The sequence below is a fragment of the Amphiprion ocellaris genome, chromosome 11, assembly GCF_022539595.1.
Source record: "Amphiprion ocellaris isolate individual 3 ecotype Okinawa chromosome 11, ASM2253959v1, whole genome shotgun sequence".
In the NCBI taxonomy this organism is placed as follows: Eukaryota; Metazoa; Chordata; class Actinopteri; family Pomacentridae; genus Amphiprion; species Amphiprion ocellaris.
Genome location: NC_072776.1, coordinates 23,526,922 through 23,548,117, shown reverse-complemented (window position 1 = coordinate 23,548,117; position 21,196 = coordinate 23,526,922). Strand labels below are relative to the sequence as shown.

General features: G+C 40.2%; 1 protein-coding gene across 2 annotated transcripts; it reads left to right on the top strand.

Annotated features, from left to right (window-relative positions):
* Positions 1-1,217: 1,217 nt before the first annotated feature.
* lonrf2 (LON peptidase N-terminal domain and ring finger 2) lies at positions 1,218-16,848 on the top strand. Of its 2 annotated transcripts, XM_023263820.3 has the most exons (13): positions 1,218-2,053; positions 2,145-2,935; positions 7,127-7,245; positions 7,589-7,711; positions 8,837-8,992; positions 9,541-9,766; positions 10,625-10,724; positions 10,928-11,042; positions 11,879-12,000; positions 12,122-12,308; positions 12,443-12,577; positions 12,945-13,094; positions 14,447-16,848. In XM_023263820.3, exons 2-13 carry the CDS (start codon positions 2,191-2,193, stop codon positions 14,603-14,605), a joined length of 2,337 nt encoding a protein of 778 aa, XP_023119588.1. In that variant the 5' UTR covers positions 1,218-2,053; positions 2,145-2,190; the 3' UTR covers positions 14,606-16,848. The 2 variants fall into 2 exon arrangements, with proteins under 2 accessions (XP_023119588.1, XP_023119580.1); XM_023263812.3 differs by having other exon boundaries at positions 1,218-2,935.
* Positions 16,849-21,196: the final 4,348 nt, after the last annotated feature.

Genomic DNA, 21,196 nt, shown 5'->3' with positions numbered 1-21,196 from the left:
ATTTTACATCTGCAGTCGTGTTAATTTGCAGTGACTTGAAACATTATTGAATTAAAAAATATTTCCAGTGCACCTAATACACTTTGCATGCCATTTATGCTTCCATAATCTGTGCTAATTCTACTATAAATAGTTTAGTAGTAAACTAAATATAAAAGTAATATAGAAATAAATATGCACAACAATCTGCACTAGTTTTAAAGATAGTATATGAGACCAGGATTAAACAAGACATGCTTTAAAATCCCTCACACATAGTCTTTATTTAACATTTACATGCAGTTTTTTTTTTATTATCTCAGATGATCCTCCAGGTATCTCCCTCTGTCCACAACAAAGATCAGCTCCTCCAGCTACACAGTGTGTTGCCTTGGATTGTGCATTAACAACACACGCATGCATGCTGCATTTTGTTTACTGGAGGTAACTGGGACACAGGTCCTGCAAATAGGCTGCTTCATTGTGGTAGGTGGAGCAGAGGGGGTGGATTATTAATTCCGGAAGCGCCAGGCAAACCCAGATGCAAGACCTCATCTAGATTCCCTCCCATTTTCAAACTGGGTATGATATACCTTGTTTCATTTCAATATTTTGGCTGCATTTTGTGTGTGTGGTGCCATATAAATAGGAATAATTACAAAATGATATTGCCTGTTTGTTATTTTCATACACCAATGCATTTATGGGCTGGTGGAAGCCTTGTGAAGCTTTGTGTGCATTCCCAGTTTGAAAAAGTGGGTCATGGCACTTGTCTTTATTTTATTGACAACACACAACAAAATTAAATATACCCAAAAAAGCGAAGTCTGAAAACTGGCTTTTTTTTTCTGACTGAAACAGTCAATCAGGATATATTGTCCGCATTTTAACTCGAAAAGCAGACCTGAGACGCTGCTTATATAAAGCATTACATAAAGCTATGAATCAATTCCATAACAGGGGCTGAGAGTTAAACAGGGACACATTTACAAAAGAGGGAGAGAATTCAGCAACAAAAGCAAATGCAGCTCTCGCTCTCATTTTACCTGAGGGTGTGTTTTGGATGTATCATGTGTGAAAGCTCGTTACAATTAATAACAGTTAACTTGTTTTTGGTGGATCTCTGTTGTCTGTGAAAGGTTATACAATATCAGTGCGTTATATAAGTGAGCCAGATAAACAGCCAATAGGAGGAAGGCTCGGGTGTCACATGTTGCGCTGCGCTCGCCTCAACGAATTGTATATGAAATCCAAAGAAGGAACAACCTTTAGCTGCTGGAAGCTAATTGGCTAACAACCAAGATGGATTCCCACGGCGGCTGTCTTGTTTTTTATCGGAGTTTTCTCGTTTGTTAACCGGCAGACGCTACACAAAGATTCGCTCGAGTGTGTTGCTTGTGGGATACCGGCTCGAAAGGAGGTTCGTGTTCGTGGAAGTTCAACGGAGCGGCTAGCGGGGTTAGCTTGTCAACCTGACGTCAAGCTAGCCGTCTGGGCTTCGGTGCTCCCGGGGTCTCTTACATAAAAACAACGGACGATCAGCTGCGGTTTCCCGGAGAAAACGCTCCTAGCTGCGATATACGGAATTTAATCGTGAGATTTTAACTACTTCAAACATTAAACGTGATATCTATTGAGTTTATTTACTATTTTATCTACGAGTTAGCACGAAATGCAAGTTAAGCTTCTTACTTGCTAAGCTCGAAAGATTCTACCGAGTAGCTCACGACTCGACAAAATGCCGTAGTGTCATTTTCATATTATTTCAGAGTGAGTTTGTGTATTTTAAACGATTGACAGACTAATTCCTGGCTGTGAAACGAGAAGGGACTCTTGGCGAGCTGTGGGTTGAGTTGGTAAATAACGCCGACTATCAACCTTCGGGAAGATAAGAGTCGGTGTTCAGCAGGGAAACGGGATCACATGCCAACTTTTATTGCCGGATAAACCACAGTTAACTTTATCACAAACCAGCAATGTTGCACAGAAGTCCTGTTTTGTCGGGGTTGAGGTGGATTGGATCGGGATAGGTCCTAACCTACTTCCAATGGCCATCACTGAGCGGCGATCAGAGGTCTGGTTTGATGTTAAGACTTTCAAATATAGTTAGCAATACTTTAAGGACATGATTTCTGACTGTGGGGAGTTTTGTCTGCTTTTGCCAGACTACCACTGAACCCTTTAGTCGTCACACGTGTCTGGGAGGAGAAGATGGAGACCGGGGTGATGTCTCACCAGGGCGAGCTGTTCGTCCACCCGCTGTCCAACCCCGGGGCTCCGGGGATCTGCCCCGAAATGTTGGAGGTGGCAGAGGAAGCCAACCGAGCCAGAGACTTCAACCTGGCCGTGGAGATCTACAGCTCCCAACTCGCAGATCTTCAGCAACCGGACCGGGGATTGTGTCTACGGAAGGCCGACTCTCTCGCCCGTGCCGGACGCATATCTGAGGCGCTGGATTCTTACTGCACAGCGGCCAGCCTCGGCAAACTGCGCCCAGAGGAGCTTCCGTTCCTGGTGGAAAACATCGCCCGGGCTCTGCGTGAGAAAGAGCCGGGCCTCACCGTGGCTGTGAACGGGCATTGCAAAAGCAGCAACGGGGATGATGGGTTTCAAATGAATGGGGAGTGTGAAGAGGATGAAGCCCTGGACTTGTTTTCATGCCGCCTCTGCAAGTGTCTGCTCCATGAGCCCACCACCGTGGAGTGTGGACACACTTTCTGCAAACGCTGCCTAGAGGACGACTCTGTTAAAGATTGTATACACTGCAAACAGAAGCTGAGCAAAAAAGAAAAACTGCCCAACGGCCTGAGATTAAATGTTGTTCTCAGCGGCCTGTTGGATAAACTTTTTGCAACTGAGAGTAGAGCCAGGAAATACTGGATCGAAGGAGAGGATCTGTGGAAAAAGCAGAACCTGTCGGATGCCTTGGAGAAGTACAACGCAGCAGTGGATTTAGGTAAGAATACGCAGCCTCCATATGTGGAATATTTCATGTACCTTTCTCTGTGTTAAACGTGACAGGTTGTCATTAAAACAGTAGTGTTTGGTGCAGGTGACCTACTTTCTGCAGTGTAGCTGCCCGGTGTCACCGATAAGTGGCGCCACTCGTACTTTTCTAGATTGCACCGAAGTCCTGCGTTATGTGACGCACTGTCCTTCATTACCTAAGTAGCACACATCTGAACTTCTGTTCTCCAGTGCCACATTAATACCATATAAACTATTTATACCTTACAGTGATGCAGTGTAGGAATAATGTAAGTGCAATTCTCTGCACATCTTACGTATTCCACTATTTTATCCCCATTATATGAGGAAAATATTGAATTGTGGTGAATGTGGTGACACACTGGGCTGCACAACAGTTCTACTCCTCCCATCACTGGCGGGTGTTTCATAAGCTGTGTTGGATAACATTTAGGGGAAAAATAATGATCCTAAAGTGTACTGTCTACACTTCATTAGCAAAAAACCCACTTGCTTTAATACTTCATTTGCTTCATGTTTAGGATTGTCCTCATATTTTGAGCATCAGTTTTCCTGAACCTGCTAAGCCAAAATACAGAATGCTTCGTTAATCATGTACCAGGACACGTCTCATGTTGCACGTTTCGAATCCTCAGAGAAAGTTGAACTGACCCCCCTCCCACATCTGTCCTACATACTGGAGTCACATTAAAATTCACTCCTTATCTCACATGTTGAGACTCATTTTGTTATACAAAATTGATCATTTGGAGATCAGGCAAAAGGAAGGAATATCCCCCTGGGATTCCTGTGGCAGAATTTCATATATTTCCTCTTCCCAGATCAATATTGATTCATGCCTTCTGTCTTGTGAGGGACTCGGGGTGACAGGAGGACAGAGTGCTCTCACAGCTTTGCCATTGCCAGTCAGTGTTTTCCCAACAAAGACAGCAGGAGGCCTTCTGGTATCTGTGATGTAGGATGAGTGTAATGGATTCATAACATCAACAGAAACAGAGCTCTTATCTCAACTGTGCTTTTTTTTTAGGAAATTTTCTTCTATGATGGTAATCTGTCTCGTGCTCTGATATGTGTAGTGTGTCAGGAGCTACATTGTGCAATAATGCAACCTAAATTTTATGTAAATCGGTTCAGTTGATTTAAAAGCAAAAACAAAGAAATATTCCAGTAATCGGCCATTAATACCAAAATCAAAGTTAAAAAAATAATTATCTTTCTAGGAAGGAGCAAACGGAAGCAAAGTCATGGTGAAAACCGGTGTGATATCCCATTTCCTTTTTTTGACTACTCTTTTTGGATTTTTACATTTTCTTTCATTCTCCTGTCCTGATGTCTTTTTTGTGTTTCTGTGATGAGAAGTTAGAAATATGATATAGGTCATGCTCAGTCCCTGTAGAAGCACATCCAGCTCGGTAAGCTGCATATATTCCCTTTCCATCCTAGCTGACCTGCTGCTTTGTTACAGTCATGCAGTGAATACAATACTTGAAGTGATAATTCCTACTAGTATGGTCATGCTTCAGTGAGTCACGTGTCCTTAACTTCGCAAATCAGATTTCCCACAGCAGTGTACCTTCATAGCAGAAACTCCTGGGACACACCTGAACAACGTCTTCTTGTTTGGGTTTGCTCCGCCTTTGAGTTTTGAGGTTACATCTTAGCCTCACATGTTTTGGAAAATAGAAAAACACCTTGCAACATCGCCGTCTTCTTCACAGTAATCCCTTGTGTGATTTTTTTTTTCTAGTAACTTACAATTTAACAGATTACTGTTAATTAAAATGCATTCTAATGAATATCTGACACTTTCCCGCTCCAGCAAATAGTTACAATAAATTTTAACAAAAATCTTTGTACAGATTGAGTGGCAAAATACAGTAAACCAAGCAAAATGGGAATATACACCCCGGAACCATGGGGAAATCTGAAAGACAGGGTACATTTGTGTCTCTGAATTTTTTTTGAATACCATGGAAACATCCAGAAAGGTTGGATAAGCCAACAACAGAACAAACAGTTGGAGTCTCTGAGCTTCATCAAATACACGGGTGGCTCAGATTTCCTTTAGTGATAACAATGATTGTATTTGTTGTCAGGTAAGTCATCTAAACGTATGTGGGCAGGCAGCACAAGTATAACTGGCTCATTACATAGTCGTACAGGCTTTCTAAAACTATGACATCCTAAGATTTCAGGGCTGTTTCCAGACAACATGGGCCCAGCTGATCTGCTGAATATGTAGGGCAAACAAACGTTAATGCTTTCCACTTATTTTATGTGTTGTATGCTCATTAGTCTTTTATCAGCTGTTTAAAATGACCTGGTAGCCTAAATTCAAACACTGCAACTGCTAAACTTATGGAAAGTGTTACGTCTCATTCTCCAAGTCTAGACAGGCCACGGATTTTAATAGCATCTCTGTGACTACAATAGTTTCTTTACCTTTCTGATGTTGCTCTTCATTAGTATATTTATTTACAAGAAGATAGGGGTGCAATGGGATATGCTTACATTTGATACAGGCGCTGTAGTTTGGTGTGGGACTTGTGTTCAGTACATCTTGTAACTTTGTAATTATGTCTACGTGATCACGCTCCAGGAATGGAAACTTTAGAGCACCACTTCCACCACTAGAGCCAGTTGTCTATACACTACAGTGTAATAGTAGAGGTTAGCCTTGAAGGGTGAGCAGTGATGTGCCAAGTCACACTACATGTTTTAATCGGCTTCCTGCAAACCCCGAGACTTCAGTGCTCTCAGTGAGTGTACACAACAGTGGACTGGCTGTATACTGAATGTCCTGGTCAGTTGTGTTCAGTTCAGCTATTGAAGCAAGACGACTCTGTTCTCAAAGCTGGCAAAAAGAGACAGTGTTATATACTGGTTGTCATGTTAAAAATAGACTGCAACGGGTAATTTGTTTAGAAACATGGTAAGAAAATTGTGAAAGTGTTCACAAAAATGTTATTTTTATGCATCTCTTTAGTTTTTTCACTTCTACGCATAATGCACCAAACCGTGACTCAAAAACTGAAATATATGTACACACCAAATTGAATTTTGTATATTTTATCCCAGTAAATTAATACTCATAAAAAATAAATAAAACATAAATACTTTGACTTAACTAAACTTTTCAGATCAAAGGGGGGGGGGCTTCGGCAGACATTTTCCGAGTTTTTTTCCATTTGTCATTCTCATCCCTGCTCATGTCTTGGCTGACTCAACCAGCCAGCCTCTTCACCTTCTGTTCAGTTTCTAGGATTATGAGACATCCAGCCTTTGGGAAACGGTTTCTCAAATAACTACCCAGTAGGTTCAGAATCCAAAGTTCCACCCACAAATTGCCAGAGGCGAAGGCCAAAAGCATTTTTTTTGTCGGTAAATTACCAAAGGTCATCAACTTATTGAGCCACAAGGAGACTGTAGAAGCACTGTTAATGTGGGCAATTCTGTTTAAAACACTGTCACTGTTGTGTGGACACATATCCATTCAGTCTTGACCACAAGATGAAGCTAAAACTTTCTCAAATTGCAACAGCAGTGATAGCTTCCAAACTTCTGCAGAACTCTCCTTCTGTTTTTTGCAGCCTCATACAATTTTTAATCGTCTTCCATGATCTTATTTATTTATTAACTGTTCTGCATATGTATTTTGTTTACCGAGTTTACAGTCAGATGGGTTTCGTTTTATACCATGATCTAGAAAGAGTTTCTAAAAAACGATACCATCCATACATGATTAAAGTGACACCTTATCATGCAAAATGAGCAGTAGCACAAAATCAAAACCTCAAAGTGGTTTAAATACTCATCAGGCTGGAATTAGTTGATTATTCCGGGAAGTACAGAATGGTGACAGTGACAAATATGCGTCAAAAGTCTTACATATGTTGGAAAAGTTCATAATGTGATGATAAATAAAGCTTATAATTAATATATCCAGGCATTGAAAGGAGACTAATTGTAATTGTCTGCTGGAATGACTGAGGTCAGAGTTTTTAGAGTGGCTACATAACTTACAAGCATTATAACACGTGAAACTGCTCTCATTCCACATGTTACATTATTGCCCTACTTCTGACAGACCTAGAAAAACTCGTCCATCCCCTGGAGACCTGTCCACTCATGCTGATGTGTGTTTTCTTGTGGTCTACAGTGCCCTCTTCAGGCAGACTGCTGCATCAGCGGGCTGAGTTGCACATGGAGATGAGGAGTTTCAGCCAGGCAGTGCAGGATGCCAGCAGCCTCTGTAAACTAAAACCTCTGTGGACAAAGGTGTGACTTCAACATGTTTAACAATGACTAGAACAACATACTGAAACTTGTGAATGTAATATATTGTGGCAGAGATGTGGTTATTCTGTCAAAATAGCAGTCAAGTTATATCAGATAGCTTTTGTCAGAGTTTGTAACCGCTCTACATGCATTACGGTGTGGCTAAATTTCTGCCTGTCATTTGGAAGCAGTAAGATTTCAGAGTTAGTCATGTAATTGGATAACTAATTATGCATTTACTGCCAACATTTGACAACATTGATCATTGTTTTGTTGCACATTGAAGACTATAATAGATTGCGTTAATGACACTGTCACACATGCAATTCTTGCTTATTTTCAGGCTCATTGTCTGAAAGCCACGGCGCTGAGCAAAGCAGGTCGGAACGATGAGGCCTTGCAGGAGTACTTCCTATGTGTGGCGTTAAAGCCCGACTGGACCAAAGTGAAACTGGAGGCTCAGAAGGTAAGACATGGTCTTTTCTTTACATGAAAGGTCTCATTTGCCCACAAACCTTGGAAGAAATCCTCCTAATGTAATGATTTTTTTGAAAATCCATTTTCAGTCAGATATCAAGGTTGTGAGACCTGCATCAGTTTAAGTATTTGCAGCATTATTATTTTGCTTACACCCCCTGTTACATCACTTCACTCTAACCAAAAACTATAGTTAGAAATAAAATTAATTGATTAGTCTAAGTATACATACTGTCTGACACTACAGTGTTAAAGCTTCATGGATTTTCAGTTTTTTTTGCAGCTCTTTTAACCTCTTTTTGGGCTACTTACATATTGAGGTCACATGTGCTGTTAGGTCATATTGCAGTGTTACATGATGAGGTTGTGAATTGGTGTCAACCTGTCTGCCACAAAATTGTGAGTAGCTGATAGGCTACGGTGCATTGCTGTACTTACAGGACCGCAGCTCTTTTAATGGCAACTGAAGATAAACTGAGTGTAGAAAAATGCGCTGTTTATTCTACGTTTGGCATAAAATGTGGAAACACCGTTCATCATTTCAAAAGTCTGATCAGAAGAGACTTTGTTCATATCAAAAATAACCAGACAGAAGTGTCTATATTTTATTAATTCTGTGAGTTGCATACTTCAAATACCAATTTACCGAATCATTGTGATTAAAAACATATTGTAAATCTCATGCTGTCATGAAGCAGTATACTTCAGTATGTCACACAATGCCATATTGCAAAAAAAGATCTTACAAGGAGAGGTAGCTTTGTGTCAATGGCAAAGAATAATCGGATGATTGTCTTGCATTTATTATGGTACCCAATTTTTTTTCCCAATGCATTTATGATATAAAAACCAAAAAATAGAATCTCATAGAGAAAAAATATAATTAATGCTAATAATAACAACTTTAGGTGTCAAAAATCCATTTTCCAAGTTTGATTTGAAGAGAAACACAGTCTGGCATGAGCAGGTCTCACAACTCATCCATGACAGTACAAAAAGAAGAAGATCACTGTTGTTATTTATCGATGCAGGAAGGAAACTAATGTCTGTGTTGCTGCTTCTTATCTGTCTGTGAATTGTGGACTTAAATCAGGTGTTATGTTACGTCCTTCAGGTCCTTAGTGAGCTTTTCTCCTCCGTCTTTGAGAATGAGGACCTGCCAACGCCGGTGCACCCTCTGCAGGGAGGGTTGGCCACTCGTCTCATCAAACCACCTGCCTTGCTGAGGTCCCTGAGGCCGCTCACACAGAAACCAGGCTCCTCCTCACAGGTTACTGCACACCAATAGACACTCTAACCACCAACAGAAACATCTGTGAGAAAGGACATTTTTCCGATTTTTTTTTTTATTTTTTTATTGGCAGTGATTTGAAAACACTTTAGCATCACAGAAGCACATTGAAGGACGTTTGTTGTATTTGTGTAATTAGGAGGATCAATGCAAACATGGCCTTATGCAAAGTATGTTTCCTGAGATGTGGGTGCTTTTCATGTAAGCTGATTCTTATCAGAGTAATCGTATCCTGACACATGAACCAACACTTCTCAAGAGATAATACACTTACAGTTGGCCAATACAGAGTCTATGGTAGCAACTGCTATGGTGGCATGCAATTCTAATAACAAAGCTTTAAAAAAATGACTATAACAAGGACAATTAAATACATTCTGTTTTGGACTCAGTTAGCTGGACTACACATTTATCCAGAAAACTATATTTTTCAGTTGTCCTTTCAACATGCTGAATAAATACTGGCAAAATTACCTTTAAAATCCTGTTTCCTGATATACTCACAATCTATTGGTCTGTGTGTCCAGGATTCAGAGTTCAGTGTGACTAAAAGTGCTCTAGTGGACGACTCATCCTCCATCCTACCTATTGTATCTCCTGGTAAATCGGACCCTGCTGCAGGGGAGGGCAGCACCAAGAACCTGGCCGATGTTTTAGCTGCACTGCCAGCACCCACCGGTGGCCTTAAGAGGAAACACAGCAGCGATGGACCTTCAGAAGCCTTCAACCCCCCTTCCAAACTCCTCAGACCTGGTAGGAAAAGTCTGAGTTTTCATTAAAAATACACTTAATCGTAACTAAAAGTAGTCCATCAAGAAACATCATTACTTTATAGCGTTCAGTTAGTTGTAAGTGACGTTGTTTTACTTATCGATCGATGCATGCAGCTGCAGTCCTGTCAGCTAAAAAAAATATTTAAATGACGCAGATAACTTTTAGCAGTGAATGCTGGAAGCCCTGGCACAGTTATTTTATGAGATCATAGAAAATAAACAGAACAAGTAGTATATGGATGACCTTATTCACTGAGTAATATTTGTATCATTGTATTCATGGAAACATCCTCCTTCACCCTTCACGTGTACTGCTGTGTCATTCTGGCTATGAACTAGTACAGTATGTAGAAGTAGGACACTGGATGAGGCAGCACTACACTTGAAGGCTGAAGCAGTTATTACACAGTTACTTTGTTTTGGTCCCCTATCAAGATGGACTAAATATACTGTGTCGTATAATTATATCAACATTCAATGTAGTGAACATTGGCCTTCTACTGTACATTGCACTAAACTAGAAATACTTATTTTATGTATTTGTTAATTACAAATTGCCTGGAATACAGCGAGGTGACTGCTATGATATTAGCTCAATATTATAATAACAGCACAATTCTACTGAGAGATAGAAAACGATAGATAAATCCCGAGCCTCATTTTTGTCAACAATGTAAAAAAAAAAAATCAACCATGTGATTCCGCTTCGATGTGGTTCAAGAAAGAGGATAAGACACTTCTTGTGGTGTTGAGTCAAACAGGAACCGTGGTCTGAAAATGATCACACATGCTGCTTACAGACCGCACAGTTTGCTAATGTGATGACTTTTTTATGCAGATGAGGCAAGCGTGTTTAAGAAGGCTGCAGTTTGGGGAGGAAGGACGGTTCCTGCTGAGCTGTTGGACTGTGGAGACATGGAGTGTTCACTCTGCATGAGGTGACTACCCGCAGTCCAGTGTTTTGCAAACACATGAAAACCGCAGTTGTAATTTTGACGGCAATTAGGAGCAAAAATAACTCAAAAACATGTAACACTATACTTGTTAAATCGCTCTAATGCATTATTAGCATACATACATACATAATATCAATGGGATGTGTTAACCGATGCAGTGGGATAACATTGGGTTGTTTCTCCAGATTGTTCTATGAGCCCGTGGCCACGCCCTGCGGACACACCTTCTGCCTCAAATGCCTGGAACGCTGTCTGGACCACAACCCCAACTGCCCTCTTTGCAAGGAGAATCTTTCTGAGGTACACATCCAAGTTTATATCCTCAAATACGCAATTACATGTTGTTCAAAACAAGACAAACAACATCTTAGGGCTGCAACTAACGATGAATCGATTCATCGTCTAAGCACGATACGTCATCAAAAGCGGAATCACGGTCTGGGCAGGGTGCTGACCACGGACGGACATCCATCCATATATGCGTATGTAATATCTGCATATATTTAGGGCTGGACCCCAATATCCGAATATTTGGTCGTGACGGTGGTATCCGAGTATTTATTTTGAGATCCGAATATTCGGATTCCCTACCCCCCAGTCAGACGTTACGAACCGAACCGAATATTTGGATATTTGTCATTAATCGGGGCCGAATATCTGGAGCCCAGAAACTGCTATTCAGGCCAGCCCTACATATATTATGTATGCACGATACAGCACGGATGTCCATTTATGGTCCACGCTCCACCCGGACGGTAATTTCTGTTGCATTGCACGCTCACTTCCGATTTTGATGACATATTGTGCTCAGACGATTCATCGATTCATCATTAGTTGTAGCCCTACAACATATTGTCAGTGTGACCCCTGTGTAGTTTAGTTGAAGTATCGGTTAAGGCCATTTATCCACAAAGAAAACCACCATTTTCTGATTCCAGCCTCTCAAATATAGGATTCTGCTGTTCTTTGTTTTATGTCATTGTACATGTAATATATTAGAGATTATGGACTGTCGACTGGACTAAAACCATATTACATTTATTTGAATTAAACAAGGCTCTAAGCTGTCGTACAGACTGTTATTTGTAGTATGTAATTAGTAGCTTACTTACAGTGTTGGTGTGTTGTTATCACAGTATCTAGCCAACCGTGGTTACAACAAGACCCTGCTGATGGAGGAAGTCCTGCAGCGTTACCTAGGAGACGAGCTGGCGGAGAGAAAGAAAATCCATGAAGAGGAGATGAAGGAGCTGTCGAAGTCAGTTTTATAAACACACAAATTGGTTTTGAGAAATCTTAGAAGTATTAAAAATGTTGTAAAAATTTTAGACACACACAGAACACAGCTGACCATAATCCTCTCACTGTGTGTCTTGTAGCTTGAACCAGGAAGTGCCCATCTTTGTGTGCACTATGGCCTTCCCCACCATCCCCTGCCCGCTGCATGTATTTGAGCCACGCTACCGCCTCATGATTCGCCGTTCTATGGAGACCGGAACCAAGCAGTTCGGCATGTGCATAGCCGATGAGCTCAAAGGGTTTGCTGACTATGGCTGCATGCTGCAGGTGAGTGTGTTTTCAGAGCCCATACAATTTTATTCATACTCTTAGTTTCCTTCTTTACAGATTTTATCTCTCTCTGCTATGTGCTGTCAAAAACAGTTCCATCATTGTAAATGCGATATTATTTGGTGTTTCAGGTCCGAGATGTGAAGTTCTTTCCGGACGGTCGTTCGGTGGTCGACACTATCGGTGTGTCTCGGTTTAAAGTTCTCAGTCACGGTCAGAGAGACGGCTACAACACCGCAAAGATAGAGTACCTGGAAGACAAGAAGGTAAGCTATGAGAAGGGATATGTGGGTATGCTGTCTGTCAGAGGATGTCGTTTCAGACACTTTCCATCATGCTGCTGTCAAGCTAATGTCACACAGAGCAGAGCTGAGTTTTTTTTTTTTCTGTGGCTGTTTAGCAGTGGAAAGAACAGCAGGTTTACTTTCCCTCCTCTGTGCCATGGGCAAATTCAGTCCTGCCGCAGGGAAAACAACTTATTTGTCACACAACACTGCTGGTGTTTGTTACTGTGCACTTAAATTATTCTCTTTCCAGCCAAGTGGAAGCTTTTGTAAATGGAAATTATATAGGCTATGCCATCTCTCATTTAATCACTTTTTTACAAACACAAAATCTGTCTTGTCTCACCAGGTGGAAGGGGAGGAGCTGGTGGAGCTTCTGAAGCTGCACGACTCTGTTTATGAGCAGGCCAACAGCTGGTTCACCTCCCTGAAAGACAACATGAAGAGTCAGATACTCAGCCACTTTGGAAATCTTCCCAGTAAAGACCCAGACCCACAGGTCAGAAAATGCCTGTTTTGCACAGTTTCACAGATATTTTTAACTCCAGTCGCTACGGATTTAAGGACAAACATGATGAAACATGATGCACATTCACTGATGTCTCCAAGAAGTGCTTCGAAACCCTGATTACAGCCTTTGGTGCAAAGATTATGTTGTATCAGACACCAGATTTAGATAAGTTTCGAATGGTTCCTGTCTGTAATGAGATACATCTCAATGAAAAGTAGACCTGATTTTCTTTAAAAATAGATATATATTTTGGCGTGTAACCAAGACGATATTATTGGTGCACAATTTGCTTAAAAGCTTCCTTATCCAGCCAGCATCCTTTTAAAAGCTTTCAGTCTAAGCAGCGTAAGGGTTTTTCCTAAAGTGGTAAGGGGACATATCACGGTAGCTGTTTCCATCCATCACTTTAGACTGTCTGAGCTGCTCCAGGTTTTCTGTTTACTGCTGTCAGCTCACATCGAGATCAGTTCCATATTGTTCCATGGCAAATTCAGTAACTTTCGCCCAGTTAGTGACAAATTGAATCAATGGAAATGTGAAAAGAGATGTAAACAGACAGACATTTATCCTGTATTTGACACAGATTTAAAACGCACAAATGTAAGTGTTTTGAGGGAAAATTGCACAGACAGGAGCAGTTTCTGAAGCAAAAGCCTGCTACGTTAGGAATTTATGCACACAAACGGTTGATGTGTGTTTAAGCAAATATGTGTATAGTCAGCTGATGTACTTGATGACGTGTTTGTGTTAAAAAAACTGAGCAAAATGTGTGAGCAAAATTTACTTTCAGAAAGCAGACTTGTGGGATTGAGTGGGAAACAGGAAGTAGAGAAAAGCGTTCACCACAAACTTCTACCTCAGCTGTTATTTTTCATTACTAAAGGTGATTTATCCAGTGATCTCTGTGGTCTTTGATGGTAAAATACGGTATGCGGTTTCAAATGGCTCAGAAGTCTTCCCGATTTAAACCTAAATTGCTATAATGAGAAGTTCTCAATATGTTTTAGTGACCCCTTAATATAAAGAAATATTTAATTTCGGCGTTTGTCACAGGTTACCGAAGAAAGATTTTCCATCTGTATAAATGTAAAATCATCTCCTTTTTTCTTTATTATCATCTTACAGCTCCTGTGGTGCCTGACCATCAAGTAGCCACAAATAAAAAGCTGACAATTCAAAAGGAAACATGATTGTTACTTGTTTAAAGCCACAGAAATCAAATTTTTTTTTGAGAAAAATGATCCTTTTCTAAGTCCTTATAAACAGTGAAGATCTTGTAATGTACAGAGATAAATGTGTATTGTTTGTAATGATCAAAAATCCATATTCTTCCCCTTTAGGCCAGTCCCAGTGGTCCTGCCTGGTGCTGGTGGCTGCTTGCTGTCCTTCCTCTGGAGAACCGAGCCCAGCTCACCATCCTGGCGATGACCTCCCTCAAGGACCGCCTCATCGCCATCCGAAGGGTCCTCATCTTCGTCACTCGCAAGAGGCCGCGGTGATAAACCATCCACTTGGGAGAACCGCTCCGGCATCTATGCACTTCAGAAATTAGTTCATTCATCCGTTCGAGTCATTCATGTTCCCATTGGGTCACTCTTTGGCCGATTCATTCGCTAATTTATACATGTTTACTCGTTCTTTCATCCATCTGCTCCTGCATCAGTTCGCTCTCAGATGCTCGTGAACTCCTTCCTGTGTTATGCAGCCTTTTCTCAGGCACATGTCATTTCTGTTGGACGTCAGGTGGGTCGGGATGGTGGCATGAGGGGCATTCCTCTCTTCTGTGTGTTCATCCAGAAACCCCCCCCACCAGCACCAGCACCATCATCACTGAATGAATAAAGCTGCAGTGCGTCTCTGAATGAGTGACAGCGCACCTCTTGCTCCCAGCTGAAAATGAGGTAAAACCAGTCATGCCGAGCTGGGACACTTTGGTTTAGGGTCTCTTTTTGGTGTTTTTGACTATTTGTCATGAAGGAACAAATAAAGCAGCAATGGATCAGGTTCAAGAGGAATTCATTTTCCAGCTTATATTAAACAGTGTTTTAACAGAAGGGGAACAGAAGTTGGTCTGCGTGGCCTCTCACATTCTGTCCGTCCAGGTACAGATTGAAAACAAAAACTCACCCACTGAAATATGAAGCAAAAACAACAACACTTGGCATGATGACAACACATAAGTGAATGTACTGGCCCGGATGTAGTATGTGAATATTTTTTTCTGTCTCCCTCCTCTCATGACAGAATTATTACAGAATCTGTCAGTGAGGTGCACACGAGATCGGATCCCTGTTTGTGCTCTAGTTCAGTCGCGTTTAATCTTTCTGACTGAGCCAAAATTTGTCCACAAAAATCCGCAGCTTTCCATCTCCTGCCTTGGTGGACATCACGTACGTTAGATTATCTGAGAGAACATGAGAACCATCGTGTTGAGATTGTCATTTTGCCCATGCTAACACTAAAAAAAAAAACAAAACACAGACTACAGTATATGAGAACAATTACAACTCTAGGACAACATATTCCACTTGTTGTGAAAAGAGATTCAATTTAGGAATAGAGATTAAACATAAGCCGGGCTTTCACAAAGATGCATCCTCTCAGATATCGCTGATTTGGATCTTTTATGTCCTATTGTAGCATATCTCTGGGACTTCAAATACAGACTTAGTTTTAGGGGTTGATTATGTATGTTCATTTGTTTCGCTCTCTTTCTGCTATGCCCTTGGTGTATGTGTACGGTGAAATCTTAATTTGGGTGATTTATATGTATATCAATGTAACTCTGAGGCCTTTTTAATGTTTTAATTAAGAAACGTTTCAACTTGGCTCTCTGTCTTTCTCTCTCTAACCCTTTCGCTTTACATGCACACTGTAATGCAATTCCCATGCTTAAAGTTGCCCTATGGAGTTTTCTTGTAAACAATTACACACATTTATATTACTTTTTTCACACCAAAGCACTTTGTGTTTCCTCGAGGCCTGACAAAAATGTTGAATAGTTTCACTTTCACATAGAACATTTGCAGAAGCTTATTTTCCCACTGTCACTGCTGAAAACCAGCTGTTGATTTGGAAAAATCTTGAAACTAGTGCACAATAATGACCACATAAACCCAATTTATACCTTTTTTTTTTTTTAAATTAAAGGTACCATGTGGACTGTAGAGTAACACTCAAGAGTCTTTTTGTTTTAAAGAAACGGGCCTTTATTTTCTGAGTAAGGAGCAGAAAGATGATTGGTAGTAACGTATTAAACATGTCAGGAAAAAAGGAAGATGGTTCCATGTGATTCAACCAATTTAGGTTTAAAGTTATTTTTTTGATGAGAATCTGAATGTAAACTAGTGCTTGTTTACAAGAAACTCCACTGTACCTTTAACATCTGAAAGTAGTCTTAAGAGGCAATAAAAGGAAATAACAATGGCCTAAATCTAACCATCTCTGCAAATCATAAATTGAAATGTTTACAAACTGAAGAAGAGCATTCTACGTTCCTTCGCGCTCGACTTTAAGCTGGTTCAGTTGTTCATGTTGGACAGCTAATGGTTGCATTATTAGCGTGTGTGTAAATTGCGTCATTTCTCTGTAAAATTCTGTCCTTCCAAATGTTTGTGACTCCACTGCAGTCAGTCACTCTCCACATGGGAGCAGTGTTCACAACATGCTGCATTTCCCTGGTATATTTGTAAAGGGAGCTCTTATACCTATTTTTTATTGCAAATAAAGAAAAACGCATAAAGTGCTGTGTACCTGGTTTTCCATGTTGTGTTTAAGAGGAAAGGAATGCAATACGAGTGATGATGACTTATTGATATTTGAAAGTGTAGTAGATAAGTATGGAAGATTTAGGAGCAGAGTGGTGTAACTATGGTGGAATATTTATTTTATATGTGGAATTAAAGGCAAGAAATTAGGAGCAGAGGGCAGGTGTGATGTGCAACAAGGATCCAAACATCCAGCAGTCGAATCATGATTGTTGCAGTTGTGTGGTTTGTGCTTTTTGTGTTAGACTCCCCTATTTGTATTCAGTGAGGGAAGACACGGGATAAAAAAAAAAAAAATTCAACATTACAAAAGTAACTTTGTGCAAAAAATGCATCTTAAAGAGCCTTTCCTGTTTCAGTGACAGAAATATTGCACGTATATTGACCAAACTGTCAAAAATGGATACTGTTTAAGGAGGTTATCCCTCCCATCGTGATTTCATTGGCAACCCAGATTCTTCCTTGTCTCATCTTGAAGGTCTGAAACATCTGATTTAAGTTTTGTAAACCGACTCCCACCATGCAGGGAGGTAAAAATGCCGAGCTGGAGGCCATTTAGATGCTCATTTTTGCACTAAGTCTGGATCTGAAAACAAGCGTCTCCCTGTTTTGTTCGGCTCTGCAGCTGAAGGTGTTTTATATAGTCTGCACTGTGTCACTGTTGCCGGGCAACATGAATTTGGATGTTTTTTTAAAAAAAATGATTCCTCCTGCTTGTCAGTGAGGTGCAGTCGCCGCTTTTAATCTGAGGGGGGCAGTGTTTGTCAGAGAAGCAGCAGGTGAGATGATTCATGGAGGCATTGAGTTCATCCTGGAGCTCCTGCTGAGAGAAGAGATAAGGCTGAGAAATACAGTATCCACACTTTCATGTACAGCATCCATCATGTTTTGACACCACTTTGATGTTATGTAAAGCAGATTATGTAAACCAAACATTAGGAAACATCCTCATGACATTATCAACAATAAAACACCATTGTTTATCTACAACAATGCAAAAATTACATAAAGAGAAATACTCCCATCACTGCTTTAGAGGAAAGGAATTTTTTTTCATGATGTTCAGAATATGAAGGACTTGTAGGGAACATGAGGAGGGAGTGTGATTTTTTTTTTCTTTTTAGCCACAGTGCTACATGTTTACAATTGCATCCTAATTTTAACCTGGCTGTAAGGATCTGTGAAATGCCTAAGCATGAGGAATGTTTCTGAGAGGGTTTAGATACTGATATGGAATTTTATTTATCTAGATGAAAATTCAGTTTATTTTAGAAGCTTTAAACTAAATCAACGGACAGACAACCAGCAGTACTTGGAAACTAATGACATTTGTGCAAATTAACTGCATCTGAGATGCAACTGTTGGCCTGAAGACTAAACTAAACACAATAAGCTGAATTTATAAACAAAAGACCACCTGTCTTACTATCAGGACATCAATCCAAACTCAAGATCCAAAATATCTCAACAACAGGCCAGATTAGCCTGAAAATTAGAGTAATAATAATGACTTTATTTATATGGCATCCTTAAGAACAGCGCTCACAAGGTGCTTTGACAGTCAAACAATGCAACACAGACAGTCAAGCAAGATATAAGGAGACAAGGCAAAGGACTCAAAATAAATAGTAAAAATGATGAGAAATAAATAGCTAGATTAGCATGCATATCAAACAAGGAAAATAGGCAGTTTAAAATTAAAAAGATTAAGGGTTAAAAGTTAGAAATTAAAAAGATCCAACAATTAGAGAATCAAAGAATTAGAGATGACATTACACCAGAGAACCAGGCATCTAAAATGAAATTAAAACAAGAGAGAACATAAAAAAAAAACAAGAAAAGCACTCAGAGAGCACAGTACTCTGCCAAGGCTGTTCAGTCGTATCATTTCCAATGGCTGAAATCTTGAAAATAGTTGTGGTAGAAATCACGGCAACATAGAATGTGGCCATTTCATATAGATGTACCCACAAACCAAATTACCAGGCGTGTGTTATGCATGTGTACATTATGCATGGATACTGAATCGCCTGATAAATATGTAGCGGGCGGCGGAATTGATGGGACTCAGAAACACCCCTATAATTTAATCAATTGTTCCTTGTATGATTTCCAACGGATAAGTCTTGGCAAGTGCGGTGGATTTTTAGTTAGATCGCAATTTTAATCGTCAGCAGGCAGCTGACATAGTGTGCACTTCTTGTCATAGTTACAGTGACGCCGTGCCGCTATCTCGCAATGATACAGAAATCTTTACGAAATCCGTGGATCCATACTATAACTCACATCACTGTCAAAATCTAATCAGTTGGTCTTTGTGGCATTTCTGACCTTCCCTGAAAATTTCTTCCCAATCCATTAGTCCATTTTTGAGTAATGTTGCTAACAGATAGACAAACAGACAAACCAATGCTGATCATCACATAACTCCACTGAGGCTCCGCCTCCTTGGTGGAGTAATAAACAGGACATAATACAAAATAGACTACTAAAACTAATTAAAGCTAAAAATAAACTTCATATAAAGGTAAGTCTATAAAAGTGGGTTTTAAGAAGTGATTTAAAAGAAGTTACTGACTCTGCAAGCCTCATCTCTTCAGTTCCCAAGTCGAGGGGTCCTGATAGAGAAAGCTTGGTCACCCTTAGATTTAAGCCTCGACTTTAACCCCTTGACGCCTGAATTTATTTACAATTAAATAAAAAAACATTTTTTGTGTGTTTTTGCTTTCCAGCTGATGCTAAAATAAGTAGAGATTGTTAATTTATCTATTACACATAGAACATATATACATAGATATATAATAATAACAGCAGATATATAATAATTAGGTCCTACGAGAAACCAGTGCTCGCAAAAGGTTCCGAGATACGTATTGAATATGCACAAAACGGCCTTGGGGGAATGGATACGCTATCTCGGCTGCAGTCTGAATGCAAGTGGTATGTCGCGACAATAGGCATCAAGGGGTTAAATCAATTCTAAAATGAGCCACTGGAGGGAAGCCAGGATAGGTGTGATGTGATGGCGTCTGTCAAAACCAGTAAGAAACCTAGCTGCTGTGTTTTGGACAGGTTGGAGGCGACAGGAGATTTGCAGGAATCCCAGAAAGGAGGGAGTTACAGTAATCAAGATGGGAGAAGATGGGTTTAAGTACAAGTTTTTCCAGGTCAGAGTATGAGAGAATCGACTTAATCTTGGAGATTGTTCTTATTTGCAGGAAGCGAGACTGAATAACTTTTTTTTGATATGGGGAGCAAAACTGAGGTTTGGGTTAAAGAAAATGCAGAGGTTTCGGGCAACGAGCTTTACGTTGGTGGATGATGGACCGAGGTTGTTGGTTGTGAGACTGCTGTGTTGGTTTGGAGGGTTAAAAAGTAATACTTAAGATTGTGATTTGTTTAGTTAAAGAAGGTTTTGAGCCATCCAACAGTTAATGTCATTGAGAGAGTTAAGAACAGCAACTGGGCCTCCTGGATCAGCAGCTCTCAGCAGAAGGTATATCTGTGTGTCATCTGCATAAAAGTGAAATGAAATAATTAGTCAAAATTCACTTTGCAAATTTCCCATTCAATTTCATTATAAACGGAAAGGTGAATAAGTTGATTAGTTGGAGGCACCACTGGATGAGTTTTTGCCTGATTGCTTCCCAAAGTTTGTAGCCACATGTACACAAGAAATATCAGACTTTAATGAGGAGAAATTGTCACACATTTGTCAGTTTTCTGTTTTCTGACTAAATCTATTTGATGAAAACAAAGATCTCAAACCAAATTTTAAGCAGCAACGTGTTACATTGATCAGAGTTGTGCATTTTGCTCCTTTACAATACTTTCTACCTCTCAATAGGGGAAAAGTGTAGTGTGGTAACAGCAGTGTTATTATTTAAGGCTGCTGCTCCGGTTTCATCCACGTGTCTGTTTGAAATTCAGCAGTTTCCCAGCACCACCCCACCTTTCCTTCCTTCATTCATTCATTCTATAACACACCTTCACTCCTGACAAACCCTACCGGTGATCAAACAATTATGGTGGAAGAACTGGTTCATCTTAATCCTGTTTTAATATTAAACATGATGAGATGATAGATCCCATGAAGACAAAACTCATAATCATCATGACACAGTTGTTACTCACCTTCTTCTCTCAGCTGGTAAACAAATACAACGCAAAAATAAAGGAAGAAGTGGCTGCAAAAAGAATCCCAAAACACATGAATAGACATGATAGAGTCATGCATGTAAGAGGAAGCAAACACAAGATTTTGAGGCATTTTCAGTAAATTTCTGTGTATATTTCTGTGTAAACAAGGTGCAACAATCATGT